We start from the raw sequence: 22,461 nt of genomic DNA, 5'->3' as shown, positions 1-22,461 counted from the left end.
GACAGGCCAAGGGAGAAAACATGCAACTTGCCTTCTATATCTGTAATAAATTATCTGCTGTATTTTTGATTAAGAGGAAAAAGCAATTGTTCGCCACTGTCCTGTAAGGAGAGAATGTTCATCTAACAGTAGTTTCCGATTTGTTTTGGTCTTATAACACTCCTGTGAAGCGCCTTGGGACATTTTACTGTGTTAAAGGCGCTGTATTAATACAAGTTGTTGTTGATAAGTCTTACCATCTAGGAGTATTTCAATAAAGCATGTGAGCAGCCCACACATAGCTTCCCAGAGAGGTGGCTCAGCATTTTTACAGAAAATGCTGTGTATTTTCTCTTGAACTTTCTGAACAAGGACCATTGAAGCTTTCAAGGCTAGCAGTGAATCATGCATCAGCTTGTTTTGCAGAATGTGTTGCCCGCCAAGGTTCCTAAAGCAAATAAAAAATCGGTCATCTTTAATCTCAAAAAAGCATTTTCACCATTAATGATTTTTGGCAAAACACATATCTAATTTAATAGTGAGTCTGCAAAAGTCTTATTATGGTTTTATAAATCAAAAAGTCATAAAAGCTAAATTTACAGTCAATTAATCTACTCTCAGTGTTTTGGATCAGAAGTTACTGTGGTAGAAGAAAGGAAACCTGATCTTAAATGACCACAAAATTAGATAATACTGGTTTAAAAATGCCAATCTCATTCAGGATTTGACCTTAAATAGGTTTATACTGCAGTGAATGGCAATGTTTTTTGTATGTGAAAATCACACAAAGCAACTCAAAGGTCGCACAACCACCATAATGGCATATTTATATTGTACAAATGAACAGAATAGTTTCACTTAAAAGTGGTTCAGTTTCAACTCCTGGTGCTTGGGTATCCACCCAGTTTACAGTGGGGTAGACTCCGAGCATTAAAACAACCAAACGTGCAACCTTTGCCCTCAGTCTGAATTGTAACCTTCTTTTACTGGCTCTGGGCTTTTCCCCGATATTAGTGGAAGCTCCTGCACACACACAATGTAAAATGAAAAATGGTGTCCCGCAGCAGTTTATACTACTCGAGCCAGCCACTTACATGAGCTAAGAGTAGTTAATTAATTAACTGGTCTAATCTGGTTCTGTAACTGCCAGAGAGCTCACTTATTTAAATCTCAGCAGTATAAATAAGGGAGGTTAGAGTGCAGCTTGGAACAGAGTGTAAACCTGCGAGTTTGGTTAGTGAGGAAGTTTGAGGAGGGAGGTGCTCCTTTCTTTTTCTATCTTTGCCAGCCTCCAGGAGAGCAGGAGTTAAAAAGCTGCATGAGAATGGACATAGAACCAGTGGGAGTGCAACTCTGTGACACCCCCCAACCACATTCGAAGAAAAAAAAAAAGAGACATTAAAGGGTAAGTGATTGGTTGGTGAGTATTTTGCTCACTTCTCTTATCTTTTAAAGCCCAGGAAATTTATTAATAATTGTAAGGTTTCATTAGTTTTAATAAAGTTTACTAGCAATAATGAACGTTATTGGGTGTAGTAGGGTTTATTAATAAAAATAAATAAATTAAGACTCAATAAAGATGGCAGGGCAATTGATGTGTTGCGACTGCAGTATGTGGGAGGTCCTGGACGCCAGTGTGATCCAGGACAAACACGTCTGCAGTAAGTGTCTGCGGCTCGAGGAGCTTCGGCTCAGAGTTGATGAGCTAGAGGCCGAGCTGCGGACACTGAGATGCATCAGGGAGGGGGAAAGTTACCTGGACACTTTATTCCAGGAGGCAGTCACACCCCTTAGGGTAGGGTTTTCTGATTTGGTCAGTGGTTAGGGACAGGAGGATGTGATTGCGAGTGAGGGGACCCAGGAGGTGGAGGAGCCTCAGCCTTTGCAATTGTCCAACAGGTTTGAGGTTTTAGCGGCCTGTATGGATGAAAGCGGTGGCTGCAGGGTGGATGAGCAAACTGACCATGGCATCGAGGTACAGGAAGCCATTCAAGCGGGGGGAGTTAATAGGAATGTAGTGGTAATAGGGGACAGCATAGTCAGGGGGATAGATACAGTTCTCTGCGGCCAAGAGCGAGAGTCCAGACGGCTGTGTTGCCTGCCCGGTGCCAGGGTTCTGGACATCTGCTCTGGGCTGAAGAGGAACTTGCAATGGGAGGGTGAGGAGCCAGTGGTCATGGTCCACGTAGGTACCAATGGCATAGGTAGAACTAGGAAAGGAGGTTCTGCTGAGAGAGTATGAGCAGCTAGGGGCTAAATTAAAAAGCAGAACCTCAAGGGTAATGATGTCATTGGGTAAATAAAATTAGAGAGATGAATGCGTGGCTCAAAGACTGGTGTGGGAGAAATGTGTTTTGATTCCTGGGGCACTGGCACCAGTACTGGGGAAAGTGGGATCTGTATCGTTGGGACGGTCTTCACCTGAACTGTGCTGGGACCAGTGTTCTGGCAAGTCGTATAACTAGGGCGGTAGAGAGGGCTTTAAACTAAATAGTGGGGACAAGGGATCAAATTTGGGAAGATGTGCTAAATCAAAGTGTAGAGACAAGGCAAGAGAGAAAGGTATTAATATGGGAAATTATAACAGACCATGACAGGAAGGGATAGAGAGTACACATCTAAGAGTAAACCAACAGATAAAGCTAGAGGTTACAAAAATAATAAAAAGGACAAAACTGCATCTGAATGCACGTAGCATTCGAAACAAAACAGATGAACCGATAGCGCAAATAGAAATAAATAAGTACGATCTGATAGCCATTACAGAAACATGGCTGCAGGATGACATAGATTGGGACCTGAATATTGAAGGGTACTTGACATTTAGGAAGGACAAGAAGCTAGGAAAAGGTGGAGGGGTGGCTCTGTTAATTAATTATGGTATTGGCACAATTGAGAGGGATGACCTAAGCTCAAGAAACCAGGATGTAGAAGCGGTTTGGGTAGAGATGAGAAATGATAAAGGCAAGAAGTCACTTGTGGGAGTGGTGTACAGGCCACCTAACAGTAACCACACGTACAGTTTTGGTTTCCATATTTAAGAAAAGATATACTTGCTCTCGAGGCAGTTCAGAGAAGGTTCACTCGGTTGATTCCGGAGATGAGGGGGTTGGCGTATGAGGAAAGGTTGAGTAGGTTGGGCCTCTAATCATTGGAGTTCAGAAGAATGAGAGGCGATCTTATCAAAACATATAAGATTGTGAGGGGGCTTGATCGGGTGGATGCGGTGAGGATGTTTCCACTGATGGGTGAGACTAGAACTAGGGGGCATAATCTAAGAATAAGGGGCTGCCCTTTCAAAACTGAGATGAGGAGAAACTTCTTCACTCAGAGGGTAGTAAATCTATGGAATTTGCTACCCCAGAGAGCTGCGGAAGCTGCAACATTAAATAAATTTAAAATGGAGATAGACAGTTTCCTAGCAGATAAGGGAATTAGGGGTTACGGGGAGAGGGCAGGGAAGTGGACGTGAGTCTAGATTTGGATCAGCCATGATCCTATTGGAATGGCGGAGCAGGCCCGAGGGGCCGTATGGCCTACTCCTGCTCCTACTTCTTATGTTCTTAAATAATGGGAGTTTGTCAGAAAGGTACGGCAATAATCATGGGGGATTTTAATCTACATAGACTGGAAAAATCAGATGGGCAAAGGTAGCCTAGATGAGGAGTTCATAGAATGTTTTTGGGATAGTTTCTTAGAACAGCACGTTCTGGAGCCAGCCAGAGAGCAGGCTGTACTAGACCTGGTATTGTGCAATGAGATAGGATTAATTAATGACCTCATAGTAAAGACGCCCCTAGGTGGCAGCGATCATAATATGATTGAATTTTACATTCAAATCAAATCAACTTTTATTGTCATTGTCAGTGCACAAGTGCAGTACAACGAAATGTAGGCTTGCGGCTCCCGAGAGTGTACATTTGGATTAAGACATTTAAACATTCAACATACATTTGGCTTGTAGTATATTAACATAAACATAACCATAATAAAGTGCATTGGCAGATGTGCAGGCTTTAGAGTTTATTTGTGGAGTTCAGTAGGATGACAGTTTGAGGGAGAGAAGAGTGGGTCCAAGACTAGTATTTTAAACTTAAATAAGGGCAATTATGAGGGCACAAAAGCAGAGCTAGCTAAAGTGAACATTTTAAATTAGGTTAAGGGATAGGTCAATAGAGTTGCAGTGGCAGACATTTAAGGGGATATTTCAGAATACACAGAATATATATTCCAACGAGAAAGAAAAATTCCAAGGGGAGGACCCACTACCCGTGATTAACTAAAAAAGTTAAAGATAGTATCAAACTTAAAGAAAAAGCATATAATTGCGCAAAGATGGGTGGCAGGTCAGAAGATTGGACAGAATATAAAAAACAGCAAAGAATGACTAAAAGATTAATAAGGAGAGAAAAATTAGAGCATGAGAGAAAGCTAGCTAGAAATATAAAAAGATAGTAAGAGTTTCTACAGATAATTTAAAAAGTTAACAAAGTGAGCATCGTATTGTGTATGTACCTTTAAGAGAATAACTGGTCTCAGACTGCAGTACCGGCAGTGACCACCCCTGTATAAAAGGCACTAGAGAGCCTCGGTTGTTTAGTTTCGTTATTGCCTTGCACCAGTAAAGATCTGTTTGTTTTCTCTCCTGCTAGTCTGTGTCTCAATCATTCACGGACTTAACACTGGCGACGAGTTAGAAACGAACTTACCTGCAACTCAGCAGCAGCTCCGACGACGTTGAAGGTCGGAGCCAGAAGAAAGAAAAAAAAAGTCCATTGAAACTCGAGAAACGGGCGTCGACCGTCAATCATCGATTTCAAAACTTGCAGGAGAGACTGTCCAGAGCCAGGCTGGGTTCCTCGGTCCGTGGTTTCCCAGCTAATCGGGCTGGTGGCAGGTAGTGCTCTGATCCTTCCTGGGCTGCGGCGGGCTGAAGCTCGATCGGGTGGCCTTTCAACGGGGCCGGGCAGCGAGTCGGGAAGCGAGGAGAGAGAGAGCGTGGAGCACACAGGGCGCGGCCGGTGTTTCGAAGCTGGGCAGCGTTCGGACCTAAGAAGAGGGAGGGAAGTGTCCTAGAGGGTCCGCTCCACGACGGGAAAATAATTTAAAAAAAAGAATATGCGCAAGAAACCGTGGAAAGTAGCGCTAACAACAGCGGGGAAGGCGGCAAAGCGCGGGAGGCGCCATTTTAGATTTGCAAGATGCCGAAGACTGGCTGTATCACTGCTTTTGGTAATACAATAGAGGACTGGACCGCGTATGTGGAAAGAGTCGAGGTATATTTCGAGGCAAACGATATAGCGGAGGGGAAAAAGGCATCGATATTGTTAAACTTAATGGGTGCTAGAACGTACGGCCTATTGTGGGACCTGATTACGCCAGCCAAACCGAAGGCGAAGAGTTTTAACAAAATTGTTGCTGTTCTACAGGAGCACTTAAACCCTGCACCGCTGTTGATAGCAGAAAGATTTAAATTCCACAGGAGAACTCAGCACAAAGATGAGAGCAATGCTGAGTATCTTACGGAACTACGCAAGCTATCAAAGCACTGCCAGTTCGGAGCAGGACTGGCAGATACCCTACGGGACAAATTTGTCTGTGGACTCCTGAGTGAAGGAACACAGAAGAAGTTACTCGCAGAAAAAACGCTGACGCTAGATAAGGCTTTCAGCGTGGCAGTATCGTATGAAGCAGCAGCCAGGGGAGTTGCAGAAATTCAACAAAAACCACAGGAATACGGCAACCACGAAATGACACGGGGATTTGCAAAATGTTATCGCTGCGGCAGAACTAACCATGACCAGAAGGACTGCTGGTCCAAAGACAAAATATGCAGACAATGCGGGAAGATTGGACACATTGCACGAGTTTGTAGGTCTGGGAAGACCAGCGACAACAAAAAGGCTACTAAGGAACCGTACAAGAAAGTACAAAAGATGACGGACAGTAGTTCCAAAGACCAGATGAGCGATAGTGAATCCAGTAACAGGAGACTAAGCTGTCTCAAACTTCACAATGTAATCGCAAAAGAGGATCACCGAACCATTTGGGTTGCTCTCACGATAGCAGGGTCCCAAGTTAAAATGGAATTGGATACAGGATCAGCGCTAACCGTCATGAATCGACGAGACTACGAGCGGCTATTTTCACACATACCCTTGAGAGAGACATCCATCGTCTTGAGGACATATACGGGGCAAAAAGTATACCCCAGAGGAAAAATAAGGGTGCCTGTCGAATACAACGGCAAGAAAATACGGAAATTGTATCTCTACATACTGCCAAATGGTGGACCACCGTTATTGGGACGGGAATGGATCAGGAAGATAAACTTAGATTAGCATTCCATTCATGCAATGACAGTGGACGGTAAAAAAGATGAAGACGTCACTCCTGGACGATTGTCAACAATCTTAGCTAACGCCAAAGAGGTATTTCAACAAGAACTGGGCACGCTTAAAGGCGTAACCGCCTCGTTAAAAATAGAAGAGAATGCAGTTCCCAAGTTTTTCAAAGCGAGACCGGTACCATATGCAATTCGCCCAGCCGTCGAGGCAGAGCTGGAGAATCTGGAGAAGGCGGGCGTGTTGTCTAAGGTCGACTGGAGCGAGTGGGCGACACCCATCGTTCCTGTCATGAAGAAAACGTTAAGCAATAAGTCCAGAGAGCCAAGGAAGATTCGCATCTGTGGGGATTTCAAGGTGACGGTGAGCCCTGTCCTTCGCACAGTACAATATCCTCTTCCAAGGATAGAAGACATCTTCGCCTCGCTGTCTGGAAGGAAGCGTTTTACAAAAATTGACCTAGCACAAGCATATTTGCAGATGGAGGTTGAAGAGTCCTCTAGGAAGTATCTTACGATAAACACTCACAAAGGTCTTTACCAGTATCATCGATTGGTATTCGGAGTAGCATCGGCTCCGGCGATATGGCAAAGAGCGATGGAACAAGTCCTGCAAGGGATTCCGGGGACTCAGTGTTACTTGGACGACATCCTTGTCACAGGTGAAGATGACAGTGAACACCTTAACAACCTAGAACAGGTGCTCACTAGACTACGGGAACATGGGCTGCGAGCCAACCGCCCCAAGCGAATTTTTTAAGAAACAGATATCGTATTGTGGCCACGTGATTGATGAAGAGGGGTTACATAAGTCCCCTGACAAAATTGAAGCGGTTGTTAAGGCCCCAGCGCCTGAAAATGTGTCGCAATTGAGGTCATTCCTCGGATTGGTGAATTACTATCATAAGTTTTTGCCGAATTTGTCGACAATTCTGCACCCACTGAACGCCCTGCTGCGAACGGGGGTAGCATGGAAATGGAGCGATGATTGTAAACGTGCTTTTCAGAAGAGTAAGGACTTAATCACTTCGAAGGAAGTATTGGATCACTACACGATAGCAAAATACTGCAGATGTTGGAAATCCGAAATAACAACAGAAAATGGTCCAACCCGAAACGTCAACTCAAATTTCTCTCCACGGATGTTGCCTGACCTGCTGAGTTTTTCCAGCGTTTTCTGTTGTTATTTTGGATCACTACAACGCAGCACTGCCAATCAGGCTGGCGTGTGATGCGTCTCCCTACGGCATTGGGGCGGTACTGTCACATAAATTCCTTGATGGTTTGGAGAGGCCGATAGCTTTTGCGTCATGCTCGTTAACTTCTGCCGAGCGTAACTACGCCCAGATTGACAGAGGCCCTCAGCCTAGTGTGGGGGGTGAAGAAGTTCAATCACTATCTGCACAGTCAAAAATTTACTCTACTAACCGATCATCAACCTCTTGTCTCCATTTTCAACCCTCAGAAGGGCGTACCGATAATGACAGCACAACGGCTGCAGAGATGGTCCCTTTTCCTAGGGGCACACCAATATGACAGAGTACAAAGGAACTAAACAGCATGGAAATGCTGATGGATTGTCACGTCTACCGTTGCCGACGGTGGAAGAAGAAGACCTTGCAGTGGATCCAATGGAGTTATTCCACTCGACCATAGTCGAATGTCTCCCTGTGACGAATGCAAACATAGAAAAGGAAACACGGAATGACCCGACAGTATCACGGGTCTATGATTTAACGGTGAAGGGATGGCCAGCACATGGCGAACCACTGCTGCCAGCATTTTCGCCAAGAAGAGAACAGCTGTCAGTGTGCAGAGGAACCTTGATGTGTGGATCCAGAGTAGTAATTCCACCTAAGTTGACGGATAGAGTGCTCAATGAGCTTCATGAGGGTCATCTGGGTGGGGTAAAAATGAAGAGCTTAGCCAGAGCGTTTGTGTGGTGGCCGGGAATCGATAGAGAAATTGAAGAGATGACCAAGAGCTGTGCAGGATGCCAGAAGGTCCAAAACGTCCCACCACAAGCTCCTCTGCATCCATGGGAGTGGCCCTCATCTCCATGGCAAAGGGTGCACATTGATTTTGCTGGTCCCTTCATGGACTCGATGTTTTTAATTGCGGTGGATGCACATTCAAAGTGGCCAGAGGTAATAAAAATGTCCTCAACCACCACGGAAAAAACTCTCACAGTTTTACGAACCATATTCGCCAGGAATGGGCTGCCTGAACAGATTTGCTCTGACAATGGCCCACAGTTTGTGTCTGAAGAGTTCCGGAGGTTCTTAAAGAACAATGGTGTTAAGCATTACACATCTGCACCATATCATCCAGCCACTAATGGATTGGCCGAGAGGTTTGTCCAAACATTTAAGAAGGCTATCAAGGCAATGTGTAATGAAGATATACCCCTACAACACAAGGTGGATAACTTCTTGTTTGCCTACCGGAATGCGACACATGCGGTTACCAACCAAACTCCAGCCATGATGTTCTTCAATCGAAGACTACGATGCCGCTTGGATTTGGTTAAGCCAAACGTCCGAAGAGATGTGGAGAACAGGCAGTTTCAGAATATGAATGAAAGGCCGACCAGGAGTTTTAAGATAGGTCAACCAGTTTTGGCCCGGGACTACCGCACTGAGAAATGGCAGCCAGGAACGATTTGTACACGACAAGGACCTCTCATGTATACCGTGGACGTTGGAGAGAGCATTGTAAGACGCCATGCTGACCAGATTCTAGAGTCACTGGAAAACGTCAACTCCACACCACGATCTGATACACCTGGTAATGAAATCGACGTTCCAATTGCAGCTACCGCAGAACCGGTAATATTGGAAGCAGATGAACCAAACAAGGACATTGATCCCGACTCAACATTGCCAGAAGAACCTGTTACCCCAAAGAGGCGTTATCCAGACAGAATCAGGAAGCCTCCTCAAAGACTGAACTTATAATTGCTTAAACTTAACCACTGTATCTAGTAACAGTAATTGTGATTGTAATTCGTTATCATTTAGTTGTTAAATGAATGTTATGTACTGTTTATCTAAAAGGGGAGGAATTGTTGTGTATGTACCTTTAAGAGAATAACTGGTCTCAGACTGCAGTACCGGCAGTGACCACCCCTGTATAAAAGGCACTAGAGAGCCTCGGTTGTTTAGTTTCGTTATTGCCTTGCACCAGTAAAGATCTGTTTGTTTTCTCTCCTGCTAGTCTGTGTCTCAATCATTCACGGACTTAACACATCGGTCCTATAAAAAGTGAGTCTGGCGAATTAATGGAAAATAAGGAGATGGCAGTTGAATTGAACAGGTATTTTGCATTGGTCTTCACTATAGAGGATAGAAGTAACATCCCAGAAATAGCTGTAAATCAGGAAATAGAAGGGAGGGAGGAACTCAAGAAAATTACAATCACCAGGGAAGTGGTACTGAGCAAATTGTTGGAGCTGCGGGCTGACAAGTCCCCGGGTCCTGATGGACTTCATCCTACAAAGAAGTGGCTGGCGAGATAGGTGATGCATTGATTTTAATTTTCCAAAATTCCCTAGATCCGGGGAAGGTTCCATTAGATTGGAAAATAGCGAATGTAACTCCTTTATTCAAAATGGGAGGGAGACAGAAAGCAGGAAACTACAGGCCAGTTAACCTAACATCGGTCATAGGGAAGATGTTAGAAGCTATTATTAAAGATGTTATAGCAGGGCACTTAGAAAAGTTCAAGAAAATCAGGCAGAGTCAACATGGTTTTGTGAAAGGGAAATCATGTTTAACCAATTTATTAGAGTTCTTTGAGGAAGTAACTTGTGGGAGAATCTAGAACTAGGGGTCATTGTTTAAAAATAAGGAGTCGCCCATTTAAGACAGAGATGAAGAGAAATTATTTCTCAGAGGGTCGTGAGTCTTTGGAACTCTCTTCCTCAGAGGGTGGTGGAAGCAGGATCTTTGAATATTTTTACGGCAGAGGTAGATAGATTCTCGATAAGCAAGGGGGTGAAAGGTTATCGGGGGTAGGCGGGAATGTGGAGTAATCGGATCAGCCATGATCTTATTGAATGGCAGAGCAGGCTCGAGGGGCCGTGTGACCTACTCCTGCTACTAATTCGTATGTATGAGCTATCAGTGCAGGTAAAACACCTCGTGAAATGGGTTTCCACACTACCCAAGGCACTTCTATGATCTCATTTATCGTGTAACACTACCATTTGAGTCAAGGGTGACTGCAACATCTTAATATAAGTGCAGCATAAAATAAGTGTAGTTTAGCACCAAATTCAGTAATTTTACAATCCTGAATCACATGTTCATAGGTGACTTTTGCTTAACTCTCATAATTCCAAGTCTCATCACATTTGAAATAGTTTTATTTGCAATCCTGAACGAATAAATTTAAATATTCGAAATACTTACTTATTTTGTAACTTAAAATCCACCAATGCCATATGCAGAAACTGAAGAACTACAAAGTAAAGTAGAAATAGTTACAGCAGCAATTTTACAAATTACCTCAATTATTTCCAAGTTAATCTGTACCGGTCACATTTCTGAACATGCTGACCATTTTTCCACATTTAAAGCAATGTGTATTCTCATGTTTATTTTTTATATAAAAAGGCTCTTAGGTTAAAGGTGGTTAATATGCTAATTTGGAAGTTACTTCTCTCAGAGTTTAAACAACAATTGATTCATTCGTTTGTCTGAGGATTCGGAAAGACACTTCTCACCGTTGTGTTCGAAAACCCTTTGATCTCTATCGGTCTGTGAGCCGTCAGGCTTTTTAACATAGATGAGAGACTTTTAAGAACACAAAACGGGCACCAATGAAGGCAGCCAGACTTTTGGAGATGGGCAGCTGCAAGTGGCAAAAGGCTGCAAAAGACAAGGGGCTGCAGGGCCAGTGGTTCTGCCCTGGGACTGCAGCGGGATAATTCTGATTAAGTTAACGAAGATGGCCCACTGAAGTGGGGGTAGAATCACATATTCTTTATTTTGTATAATTATGCAGATACAAGTGGCATTGTTTCAACTAAGCAACTCTGATCATATCTATTACTCGGTGCATTTCACCATCCTATGGAATTAAGGAGTTTATGATTCAAACCAAACTTTGCCTTAGTTAGCATTAAGTCAGTCCTCCTTCAGAGAGATTGAAGAAACAAATATGCAAAAAGCCCTAATATCCAGTCCAGATTGCCAGGGAATGCTGTTGTCCAAGTAGAGATAGGGCAGTGCAAGTCAATTTCCATAAAATGAAGATTCTCAGACCGCTTCAGAGAGCGACTGATGCCACTGAAACCTCAAAGGTATCTCTGAAAGACCCAAACCAAACTGAAATTCTTTTCAAAGCAAAGCATTGCATTTAGTCTTAAACAATTGTTCACATGTGATCACGAACACTAGGACTAGCTAATTGAACCAATGGCAAATTTGTTTAAATTAATCAGTTTGACATTGATGACAAGATTCATAATGTAGTGCACAAGGAGAGTCAAGACTAAGTACAGATTTCAGGGGAAGTGGGATAATTGCAACAAAATAAAATGGACATGTGTAAGAGAACAATATTCTAAACCAAAAATATAAAACAGAATAACCTACCCTCCAGGTAGATACACTGCATGCACTTTTCACCTGTGAAGACAAAACCAAATTAGAGTGGTTACTTTATTGAACATGCATCATAATAAGAAAAGGAAAATGTCAAATCTCAACATGCAGTTTCCTATTCATTCTTGTCCAGGACCTCAGATCAGTAGAACACTTCATCTCCCTCAGTCTTTCCTTCCTTCTACAACCGTTCAGGTTTTTAAAATCCAAGCTTGGCAAAACCTAATTACTTTCTGATAGAAGAAATAAGAAAGGCTATTTCCGCTGGTTGAGAAGTCAGTGATGAGGGGTGCTCAATTTTAAATTATCACCAAGAGAAAGAATAAGGAGTGGAGTTAGGAGAAATTCCTTTAACAGAGGGCCGTTGAAGCATGGAATGCTTTATCACAGGGTGTGGTGGAGTCTGAGACCATTGCATTTTTCAAGGAAAATTGGATAAATATTTGAAGCAGGGGAAGATACTGGGCTATAGGGAGAATGTGGGATAGTAGAATTCGTTTTGAATTGCTTTAAGCAAAGAGCCAACACAAACATGATGAGTTAAATAGCCTCCTTCTGCATTGTAAGCTTCTATGGTTCTAAGTCTATGTACAAGTCAGTTGCGTACCCTCCACTAAAGAACAATGCAAAATATAGGAGGAACATCAACTTTTAAAAAGGCCATTGAAGGACATGAAACAGTTAACCTCAATGTACAGAGGAAATGAGTTACCTGAAACCCTGATTCATGATCGGTTTGGAGAACATTAACAACTGGACAATACCACAAGTTAACTGCAATTATAAACAACGATCAGTTCTTGACAAGAATGGAAGGAGCATTAACACTTGAACAATGCTATAAGCTAAGCGTCCATCACTGTAAGGGGAATCACATTATCTTTCTGCTGTGTAAACAGCAGGGGAGGAGATAAGGAGTAACAACAGAAAATGCTGGAAAAACTCAGCAGGCCAGGCAACATCCGTGGAGAAATTAGAGTCGACGTTTCGGGTCAAAACCCTTTATCAAGACTAATAGAGGCACAGGGAATGAAATGGATTAAGAGGCCGGGCTGGGAGAGAACAAAAAAGAGACATTAAGAGGTATTTGCTATCGAGGAGATAAGGAGTTTTGTCTCTGACCTTGCAGATCTGCATAGCTCAGGAGATTGGAAGAACAAGATAACGAGATGTGAAGACCAAGCATTCCAGCCGGTTGTTAACTCAATCTACGCCCGAGGTGTGTGATAGCAGGACTGGGACACTAAGAAAAGACAACATCGAAGTGTGGGCACTGCAGTCAGGTCATCTCTGGTTCCAGGCCTAAAATCAACACCGGTAACAACCAGCTGCGTGGGTGATTGTAAGTTTCAGTCAAATCATAAAGGGGTTTGTACTGGTTTGTAATAATTAAGTTTCAGTCAAAACAATCATAAAAGGAGTTTGTACTGTGGTTTTGTTGGTTTAATAAACTAACAAATTTAAGGTTGAGCCAAAACCTGTTTGTCGCGTGTATTCTGTTCTTGTAATTCCGGGGTCCAAGAAACACTAAGGAGGAAGGGAACGGAACCCCTTACACCATGTAGAAAGTCCAGAATATAAAATTATTCAAGCTCAAGCACTTGATCAATCTTACCCAGGCTAAAATTCTCCATACATGCTGCAATGGAATCAATCATTTTCCTAATATGGGATTTATCCACGGTCAACAGTTCTTTCCTCAGGCAATTGACGAGGCAGCTAACCACTTCTTCCTTCAGGTCTTCAGGAATGCTGCTCAGTGCACTGCAAAAAGAACATTCGTGTTAAGTTTGAATGAAGCCTTTTGTGCGAAAATATTAAAAAATAAGCATCTTGGTGTGGGTGTACTTCATTTTTAAATGCTTAAATGCAGTACAAGACCCACTTTGTGGGAGCCATTATACAACAGATGTAGCTCAGCAGGCCTCATATATAGTGTTGCTATACGAGGGATTTACATTAAATTATTTGTACCATATTAACAAGCAAGACAAACAATGTACATTGTATCAGATGATGATAGCTCAAAAGACATCAGAGATGAGGTACGCTGTTGAATCACATCCTGCATAAATAGCTAGCTAACTTCTGACAGAAATGCAAACATTTCAAATCCAAAGAAAATAGAAACTGTACATTTAAATTAGGTTGGACACAGTGATGATGAAATTACATTACTCACTGATGGGAGTAACATTAGCATACTATTGGCTAAAAGGTTGACATATAATTTAAGTAAAATTTCCCAAACCACACAGTATATAACTCCATTTTCACTGCTCTCCAACAACCCATCACCAAAACTTAACCAGGTTGCAGTGGGGAAAGAGTTAAACTGACATCGCTGGCAGTTTCACTGAATGGTGTAATAAAGACAATAATGTAATAGGCCTTTGCAGTAGTAAGCTTTTTCTAAGTTGCTGAACTGGCAGTTGAGATAACCTAGCCGGACGTGGGACCATAAGAGGCCTAGAGGATGTAAGTTCTGTTCTGACAGGAAAGTAAAACAATGAGTTGGAAGTAAAGAGGCCTAGAGAGGCAGGAAAGGAGGACAATGAGTCAGAAGTACAATGTTGATGAGACCCCATCTGGCATAAACAAAGGTCATAGGTGCAACAACAGCTTGGGGGATAATGGACATATACTTCTCCGATAATAAAGGCGGTACTTTAATGTAACGCGGCATAGGCAACCAATCAGTGAAGATGCATGCGGGCCAAGGTCCAATCAGGTGGCAGGAATGAATTTTGAATGAGCTGGACATGTGTTGTAATGTATAAAAATGCAGTGTCTGCTGTACCAATTTGGAGAAATCTGGCTAAGACAGAGCAGATTGTCTCCCCACCGGTGCAATAAAGACAACTTGACTATCGATCTAAAACCTTGTGTTGAGTGTTGGTTTAAAGTATTCCACAACACAGGTTTATTATAAAATGCATTTTAATTTAAACTGAAGATTCAAAATCACAACATGAACACTGAAAATTTCTGACAAACGAGATGAGATTTCAAGAGTAAGTGTTAAGTTAACAATCATCCCTTCAGATAATGCAAATATAACAACTGTTACAATTTTGGGTCTGCCATAAATACTTACTCAGATACTGTGGTGTCACTTGCTCCCCTCCCATAGGGGGACCAAGAGTAATACTTTTAAGGGAGTTGACTCCCACTGCTCTGTATCTACTTGCACAATAGAGTAACCCAGAGGCATAACAATAGCATCTTTTTATGATCTAGATTAGATATTCTTATCTTTCACACGAATGTTCCTACTGACAATGGACAATTGGTGAGGTGAGGCTCTATATGAATCAATAAGCTGCTTTATGTCACAATAAAGTGAATACTCAGAATGGCAGTCATGATGAGAATCACTTATTTTAAAAACAGTACAATCTATCTTCACCTATTGATATAAAATAAAGAACATGCCACACTTCCCCATATCAGTGGGCTGACTTCAACAACATGCCTTCTAACTGTTCCACCAGCATTTGACTGAGAGCCTGGATAAAGCCTTCAGAACTAAATGCTAATTCTCCTTGCTTATTTCAAAAGGCCTGTCTGCCAGTCTCTTTTGATCGCCCACTGCTTGCCCACAGACAGGGATCAAAGGGCTTTCTAACACAATGGGTGCAAAGTTTTTTAAATTACTAGACAAGGTAATAAATTGCTTATTACATAGTACTTACAGCACAGAAACAGGCCATTTGGCCCAACAGGTCCATCTATACCAGTGTTTATGCTCCACACGCGCCTCCTCCCATCCTTCTTCATTAAACCCCATCAACATATCCTTCTATTTCTTTCTCTCTCGTGTTTATCCAGCTTCCTTTAATTGCATCTATGCTAGTTGCCTCAACTACTCCTTGTGGTAGCTAATTCCACATTCTAAGCACTCTCTGGGTAAAGATGTTTCTCCTGAATTCCCTATTGGATTTATTAATTAGTGACTATCTTATATTTATGACTCCTGGTTCTGATCTCCCCCGAAAGTGGAAACCCCTTCTCTACGTCTACCCTATCAAACCATGTCATAATCTTAAAGACTTCTAGCAGGTCACCCCTCAGTCTTCTCTTTTCTTGAGAAGAGAGCCCCAGCCTGTTCAATCCTTCCTAATAGGTATAACCTCTCAGTTCATTCTAGTAAATCTTTTTTGCATCTTTCCCAGTGCCTCTCTATCATTTTTATAATATGGAAACCAGAACTGTTCACAATACTCCAAGTGTGATCTAACCAAGGTTCTATAAAAGTTTAACATCTCTTCTCTGCTTTTCAATTCTATCCCTCTAGAAATGAGCCCCAGTGCTTTGTTTGCTTTTTTTATGGGCTTATTAACCTGCGTTGCCACTTTTAGTGATCTGTGTATCTGTATCCCCAATCCCTCTGCTCCTCTACCCCATTTAGACACTTAGGGCTCGATTTTGCCAGTGTGGGCAGGCTGGTGCGTGTCAGGTGGTTTTCGTGTCAGGACCCCGACTCCGATGTGAAGTGGGGAAAAAAAGTGCGATTTTTGCCCTAATTGGGCACTTGATTTCCAGTGTATGGAAACCCCTGGCCCAATGAGTCTTTTCATACAGAAAGTTGCCTCTGATGACGTCATCAATGCTGCTGGATTTAAGGCCTGCAAGCAGCCTTGCTTCTTCTGGAGACCAGACTTTATGCCCATTGTTGTGATCACTTCATTCAGCAACTATGTCCAGCAGTAGGCCAAAGTGTGCTCCCTCCAAGCACTGGTGGAGGGAGCAAGATCAAATGAGGAGGTGCTCTTCCCTTCCTCAGGGAGGAAAAAACCTCCCCAGCAGACTAAAGCTGTGTGGCTGCAAGTGGCCCAGGAGTTCAACTCAATCTCTGTGCCGCAGAACGTGGCTGCAGTGCAGGAAGAGGTTTCATGACCTTCTCCGCACAGGAAAAGTGAGTCTGCCTTTCCCAGGAGTTCAACTCAATCTCTGTGCCGCAGAACCTGGCTGCAGTGCAGGAAGAGGTTTCATGACCTTCTCCGCACAGGAAAAGTGAGTCTGCCTTTCCCAACATCCTCAATCTGACCCTCATCGTCTCTCCTCACCAGCACTCTGCTTTACCAACCTCTTCCTCCAGGGAGCAGCGAGGCGAGGAGGAGCCCGGTATAAAAACCGGCGCGAGCACCGAGGCCCGACCAGTTCCAGGGAGCAGTGAGGCGAGGAGGAGCCCGGTATAAAAACCGGCGCGAGCACCGAGGCCTGACCAGTTCCAGGGAGCAGTGAGGTGAGGAGGAGCCCGGTATAAAAACCGGAGAGAGCACCAAGGCCAGACCAGTTCCAGGGAGCAGTGAGGCATACCAACTCAGCAGCGGGGAGAGAGGTAAAAAGTAATCAGAGTGTGACATCACCAGGGAGCAGGTAAGTGATTGGTTGGTGAGTATTTCTCTTTTTTAAACTTTAACTCTGTAGTTTATAGTTACTAGGGTCTTTTCTGGTGTAGCAGGGACTGTTGGTAGACTATACAAGCGCCTTAGAGATCTTAAATTGGTGATAGTGAATTAATTTAAATTAATTAAAGGGTAAGTCATGCCAGGAGAGCCCAGCCCCGTGTTATGCTCCTCTTGCTCTATGTGGGAATTCAGGGACACTGCCGGTGCCCCTGATGACCACGTGTGCCGGAAATGCATCCAGCTGCAGCTACTAGCAGACCGCATTGAGGTGCTGCAGCTGCGGGTGGATGGGTTGTTGAGCATTCACGATGCTGAGAGGGTCGTGGATAACACGTTTAGTGAGTTGGTCACACCGCAGGGTAGGGCTGCACAGGAAGAAAGGAAATGGGTGACCACCAGGCGGAGCAATAGAAGCAGGCAGGTAGTGCAGGAGACCCCTGTGACCATTCCCCTCTCAAACAGGTATACCGCTTTGGATACTGTTGGGGGGGATGACTCACCAGGGGAAGGCAGCAGCAGCCAACTTCCTGGCACTGGGGGTGCTCCTGCTGCCCAGGAAGGGAGGAAAAAGAGTGGGAGAGTAATAGTGGTAGGGGATTCTATAGTAAGGGGAACAGATAGGCGTTTCTGTGGCCGTAGACGTGAATCCAGGATGGTTTGTTGCCTCCCTGGTGCCAGGGTCAAGGATGTCACTGAGCGGCTGCAGGGCATTCTGGAAGGGGAGGGTGAACAGCCAGAGGTCGTGGTCCACATTGGTACCAACGACATAGGTAAAAAGAGGGATGAGGTCCTGCAGCAAGAATTTAGGGAGCTAGGTGGAAGATTAAAGAGCAGGACCTCAAAGGTTGTAATCTCTGGATTACTCCCGGTGCCACGTGCTAGTGAGTATAGGAATAGGAAGATAGAACAGATGAATGCGTGGCTAAAGGGATGGTGCAGGAGGGAGGGCTTTAGTTTCCTGGATCACTGGGTCTGCTTCTGGGAAAGGTGGGACTTGTACAAGTCGGACGGTTTACACCTGAACCAGAGGGGGACCAATATCCTTGCGGGGAGGTTTGCTAGCACTGCTGGGGGGGGGTTTAAACTAACTTGGCAGGGGGATGGGATACAGAGTGGAACTATAGTAGGGGGTGATTTACAGCCAAATACGGAGGAAAAAACAAGTCAGCTGGGAAGGCAGAGCAAATATGTGAAGGCAAAAGGGAATATGGCAAGGCTGGAAGGCATTTATTTTAATGCAAGGAGTCTTGCAAATAAGGTGGATCAACTGAAGTTGTTGCTGAACACATGGGAGTACGATATTGTTGCTATCACGGAGACATGGTTGAGGGAGGGTCAGGACTGGCAGCTCAATATTCCGGGGTATAGAATCTTCAGGCGAGACAGAGGGGGGTGTAATATTAATTAAGGAGTCAATTACTGCTGTAAGGAGGGATGATATATTAGCGGGTTCCTCTAATGAGGCCATATGGGTAGAACATAAAAACAAAAACATAGAAACATAGAAGATAGGAGCAGGAGTAGGCCATTCGGCCCTTCGGGCCTGCTCCGCCATTCAACGAGATCATGGCTGATCATCCAAACCCTAGCACCCGGTCCCTACACTGACAGCCATCCCACCCAAGCCCTATCCCCGTAACCCCGCGTATTTAATCCCCCCTAACACTAAGGTTCAATTTTTTTTATCATGGCCAATCAACCTAACCCGCACATTTTTGGGGGCAAGCACTTTGCTGGGAGTGTACTATAGGCCCCCGAACAGTCAGGGGCAGATAGAGGAACAGATATGTAGGCAAATCTCAGAGAAGTGCGAAAATAATAGGGTAATAATAGTGGGGGATTTCAACTTCCCCAATATTAATTGGGATAGTCAGAGTGTGAAAGGCTTAGAGGGTGCAGAATTCGTAAAGTGCGTCCAGGAGAGCTTTTTGAGCCAACATGTAGAAAGTCCTACAAGAGAGGGGGCGGTACTGGACCTAATTCTAGGGAATGTAGCCGGGCAAGTGGTGGAAGTGTCAGTAGGAGAGCATTTTGGCGACAGTGACCAGAATTCGGTGAGATTTAAGGTGGTCATGGAAAAAGACAAAGACGGCCTGGAAATAAGGGTTCTAAATTGGGGGAAGGCCGATTTTAATATGATAAGGCAGGATCTGGCCAAAGTGGACTGGGAGCAGCTACTTATAGGAAAATCCACATCAAAGCAGTGGGAGACTTTCAGAAGGGAAATAGAGAGAGTACAACGCCAACATGTTCCTGTAAAGGTCAAGGGTGGGACCAACAAGCAAAGGGAACCTTGGATGACAAGGGATATACAAAAATGCATTAGGAAAAAAAGGGGGGCTTTTGGCAGTTACAAAAGACTAAAGACGGAGGAAGCCCTAGAGGTGTATAAAAAGTGCAGGGGCATAATTAAAAAAGAAATTAGGAGGGCGAGGAGGGGCCATGAAATAACACTGGCGAGCAAAATAAAGGAAAATCCTAAGATGTTTTATAAGTATATTAAGGGCAAGAGGATAAGCAGGGAAAGGGTAGGGCCCATTAGGGACCAAAGTGGCAATCTGTGTGTAGAGCCAGATGATGTAGGCGGGGTTTTGAATGAATTTTTTGCATCTGTGTTCACTATGGAGAAAGACGATGTAGACATAGAAATCGGGCAAGGGGACTGTGACATACTTGAACATATTAGCATCGAGAGGGAGGAGGTACTAGCGGTTTTAGCAGGCCAAAAAGTGGATAAATTCCCAGGCCCGGACGAGATGTATCCCAGGCTGTTGTGTGAGGCAAAGGAGGAGATTGCAGGGGCTCTGACACAAATTTTCAGAACCTCTCTGGCCACAGGGGATGTACCAGAGGACTGGAGAACAGCTAACGTAGTACCATTATTCAAGAAGGGTAGCAGGGATAAACCAGGGAATTACAGGCCAGTGAGCCTAACATCTGTGGTCGGGAAATTATTGGAAAAAATTCTGAGGGACAAAATTAGTCTCCACTTGGAGAGGCAAGGATTAATCGGGGATAGTCAGCATGGCTTTGTCAAGGGTAAATCATGTCTGACCAATCTGATAGAATTTTTTGAGGGGTGACTAGGTGTGTAGATGAGGGAAATGCTGTGGATGTGGTTTACATGGATTTCAGTAAAGCTTTTGACAAAGTCCCGCATAGGAGACTGGTCAAGAAGGTAAGAGCCCATGGGATCCAGGGTGCCTTGGCGTGTTGGATCCTAAACTGGCTGAGTGACAGGAGGCAGAGGGTGATGGTCGAAGGATGCTTTTGTGACTGGAAGCCTGTGTCCAGTGGGGTACCTCAGGGATCGGTGCTGGGACCCTTGCTGTTTGTGATCTACATAAATGATTTGGATGAGAATGTAAAAGGTATGATCAGTAAGTTTGCAGATGACACGAAAATTGGTGGGGTGGTAAATTGCGAGGAGGAAAGCCTCAGGCTACAGGACGATATAAACGGCTTGGTCAGATGGGCGGAAAAGTGGCAAATGGAATTGAACCCTGAAAAGTGCGAGGTGATGCATTTTGGACGGACAAATAAGGCAAGGGAATACACAATGAGTGGTAGGACCCTAGGAAGTACAGAGGGTCAGAGGGACCTTGCTGTACATGTACATAGATCCCTGAAGGCAGCGGAACAGGTAGATAAGGTGGTTAAAAAGGCATATGGGATACTTATATTCTATGCCTCGGCTAATGAAGGCAAGAGCAGGGAGGTTATGATGGAGCTGTACAAAACGCTGGTGAGGCCACAGCTGGAGTACTGTGTGCAGTTCTGGTCGCCTCACTATAGGAAGGATGTGATTGCTTTGGAGAGGGTGCAGAGAAGATTCACCAGGATGTTACCTGGGGTGGAGCGCCTCCGCTATGAAGAAAGACTAGACAGGCTGGGGTTGTTTTCCTTGGAGCAAAGAAGGCTGAGGGGGGACCTGATTGAGGTGTACAAAATGATGAGGGGCATAGATAGGGTAGATAAAGAGGAACTTTTCCCCTTAGTAGGGGGGTCAATAACAAGGGGGCATAGATTCAAGGTAAGGGGCAGGAGGTTTGGAGGGGATTTGAGGAGGAACTTTTTCACCCAGAGGGTGGTTGGAATCTGGAACTCACTGCCTGAAAGGGTGGTAGAGGCAGGAACCCTCATAACATTCAAGAAGCATTTGGATGAGCACTTGAAATGCCATTGCATACAAGGCTATGGACCAAATGCTGGAAAATGGGATTAGACTGGACAGGGATTGATGGTCGGCGCAGACACGATGGGCCGAAGGGCCTCTTTCTGTGCTGTATAACTCTATGACTCTATGATCCCACTTGACACTTACATCCCTGCACCCTTACCCATTCCCTCTCTCTCTCTGGTCACATTCACTTAACTATTCGAACATGCAGCCCTCACACTCTATCACTGTGATGCAATGACAACACATAGGGAGGGCCCTTTGTCTCCTTCTAAGCATCTATGCTATGTTTTCTCTACACTCACTCCTTCATTCTCACTCAAACTCCACTTGTGTCCCTCATTGCAGGAAAAGAGAACCCACAATAAGAGGGAAAGAGCGAGGACAGGAGGAGGGCCACCCTCAGTAGCCCAGCTCACCGCCTCGGAGGCGGCAGCCCTGGAAATCATCAGTGTTGAGGACGATTCGCAAGTAGGGGACGGACAGACAAGCGTATCGCAGCAAGCTGATGACAGAATAGTTTGGCATCTCTCTCACTGACATTGCATGTGACTGATAATGATTCTGATGCTATAACAGATTGACTTATGATCATCTGCACAATTCAATGTGCATGCAACCTTTACTTCACATCTCTAACTCTTTCCTTTACTCCCCCACAGGACCATCGACAGCCCCCATGCCCACTGTCCAGGAGGAACAGCCTGAGCTTCCAGGCTCCTCAGAGGAAGCTGCAACCTCTGAGGGCGCAGTGTCAGCTGAATTCATCGCACCCAGCACCACGCAGACACTCACACCTCGGTGGGGCCGTCGCGAGATACAGTAGTGTTGTCACCTGGTGTATCACAGTTCACAAGTGAGCATCAGCAGATGGTGGAGACAGGGACAGCAGTGGAGAGTCCTCGTCAGAGGGCGCAGGACTCTGCCAGCTCGGCT

At 44.4% G+C, this 22,461-nt stretch overlaps 1 protein-coding gene across 1 annotated transcript in view; it reads right to left on the bottom strand.

Annotated features, from left to right (window-relative positions):
• thada (THADA armadillo repeat containing) overlaps positions 1-22,461 on the bottom strand; it is a 502,870-nt gene that overhangs the window by 471,244 nt on the left and 9,165 nt on the right. The window contains exons 4-7 of the mRNA XM_085980649.1: positions 13,547-13,695; positions 11,923-11,955; positions 10,735-10,783; positions 237-427 (exon numbers count right to left, since the gene is read on the bottom strand). Coding sequence (XP_085836775.1) covers positions 237-427; positions 10,735-10,783; positions 11,923-11,955; positions 13,547-13,695 — 422 coding nt within the window. The remainder of the gene's footprint in view (positions 1-236; positions 428-10,734; positions 10,784-11,922; positions 11,956-13,546; positions 13,696-22,461) is intronic.

The sequence above is a fragment of the Somniosus microcephalus genome, chromosome 3 (assembly GCF_052327205.1).
Source record: "Somniosus microcephalus isolate GS21.2 chromosome 3, FLI_Smic_1.0, whole genome shotgun sequence".
NCBI lineage: Eukaryota > Metazoa > Chordata > Chondrichthyes > Squaliformes > Somniosidae > Somniosus > Somniosus microcephalus.
This window is presented reverse-complemented; position numbering and strand designations above follow the sequence as displayed.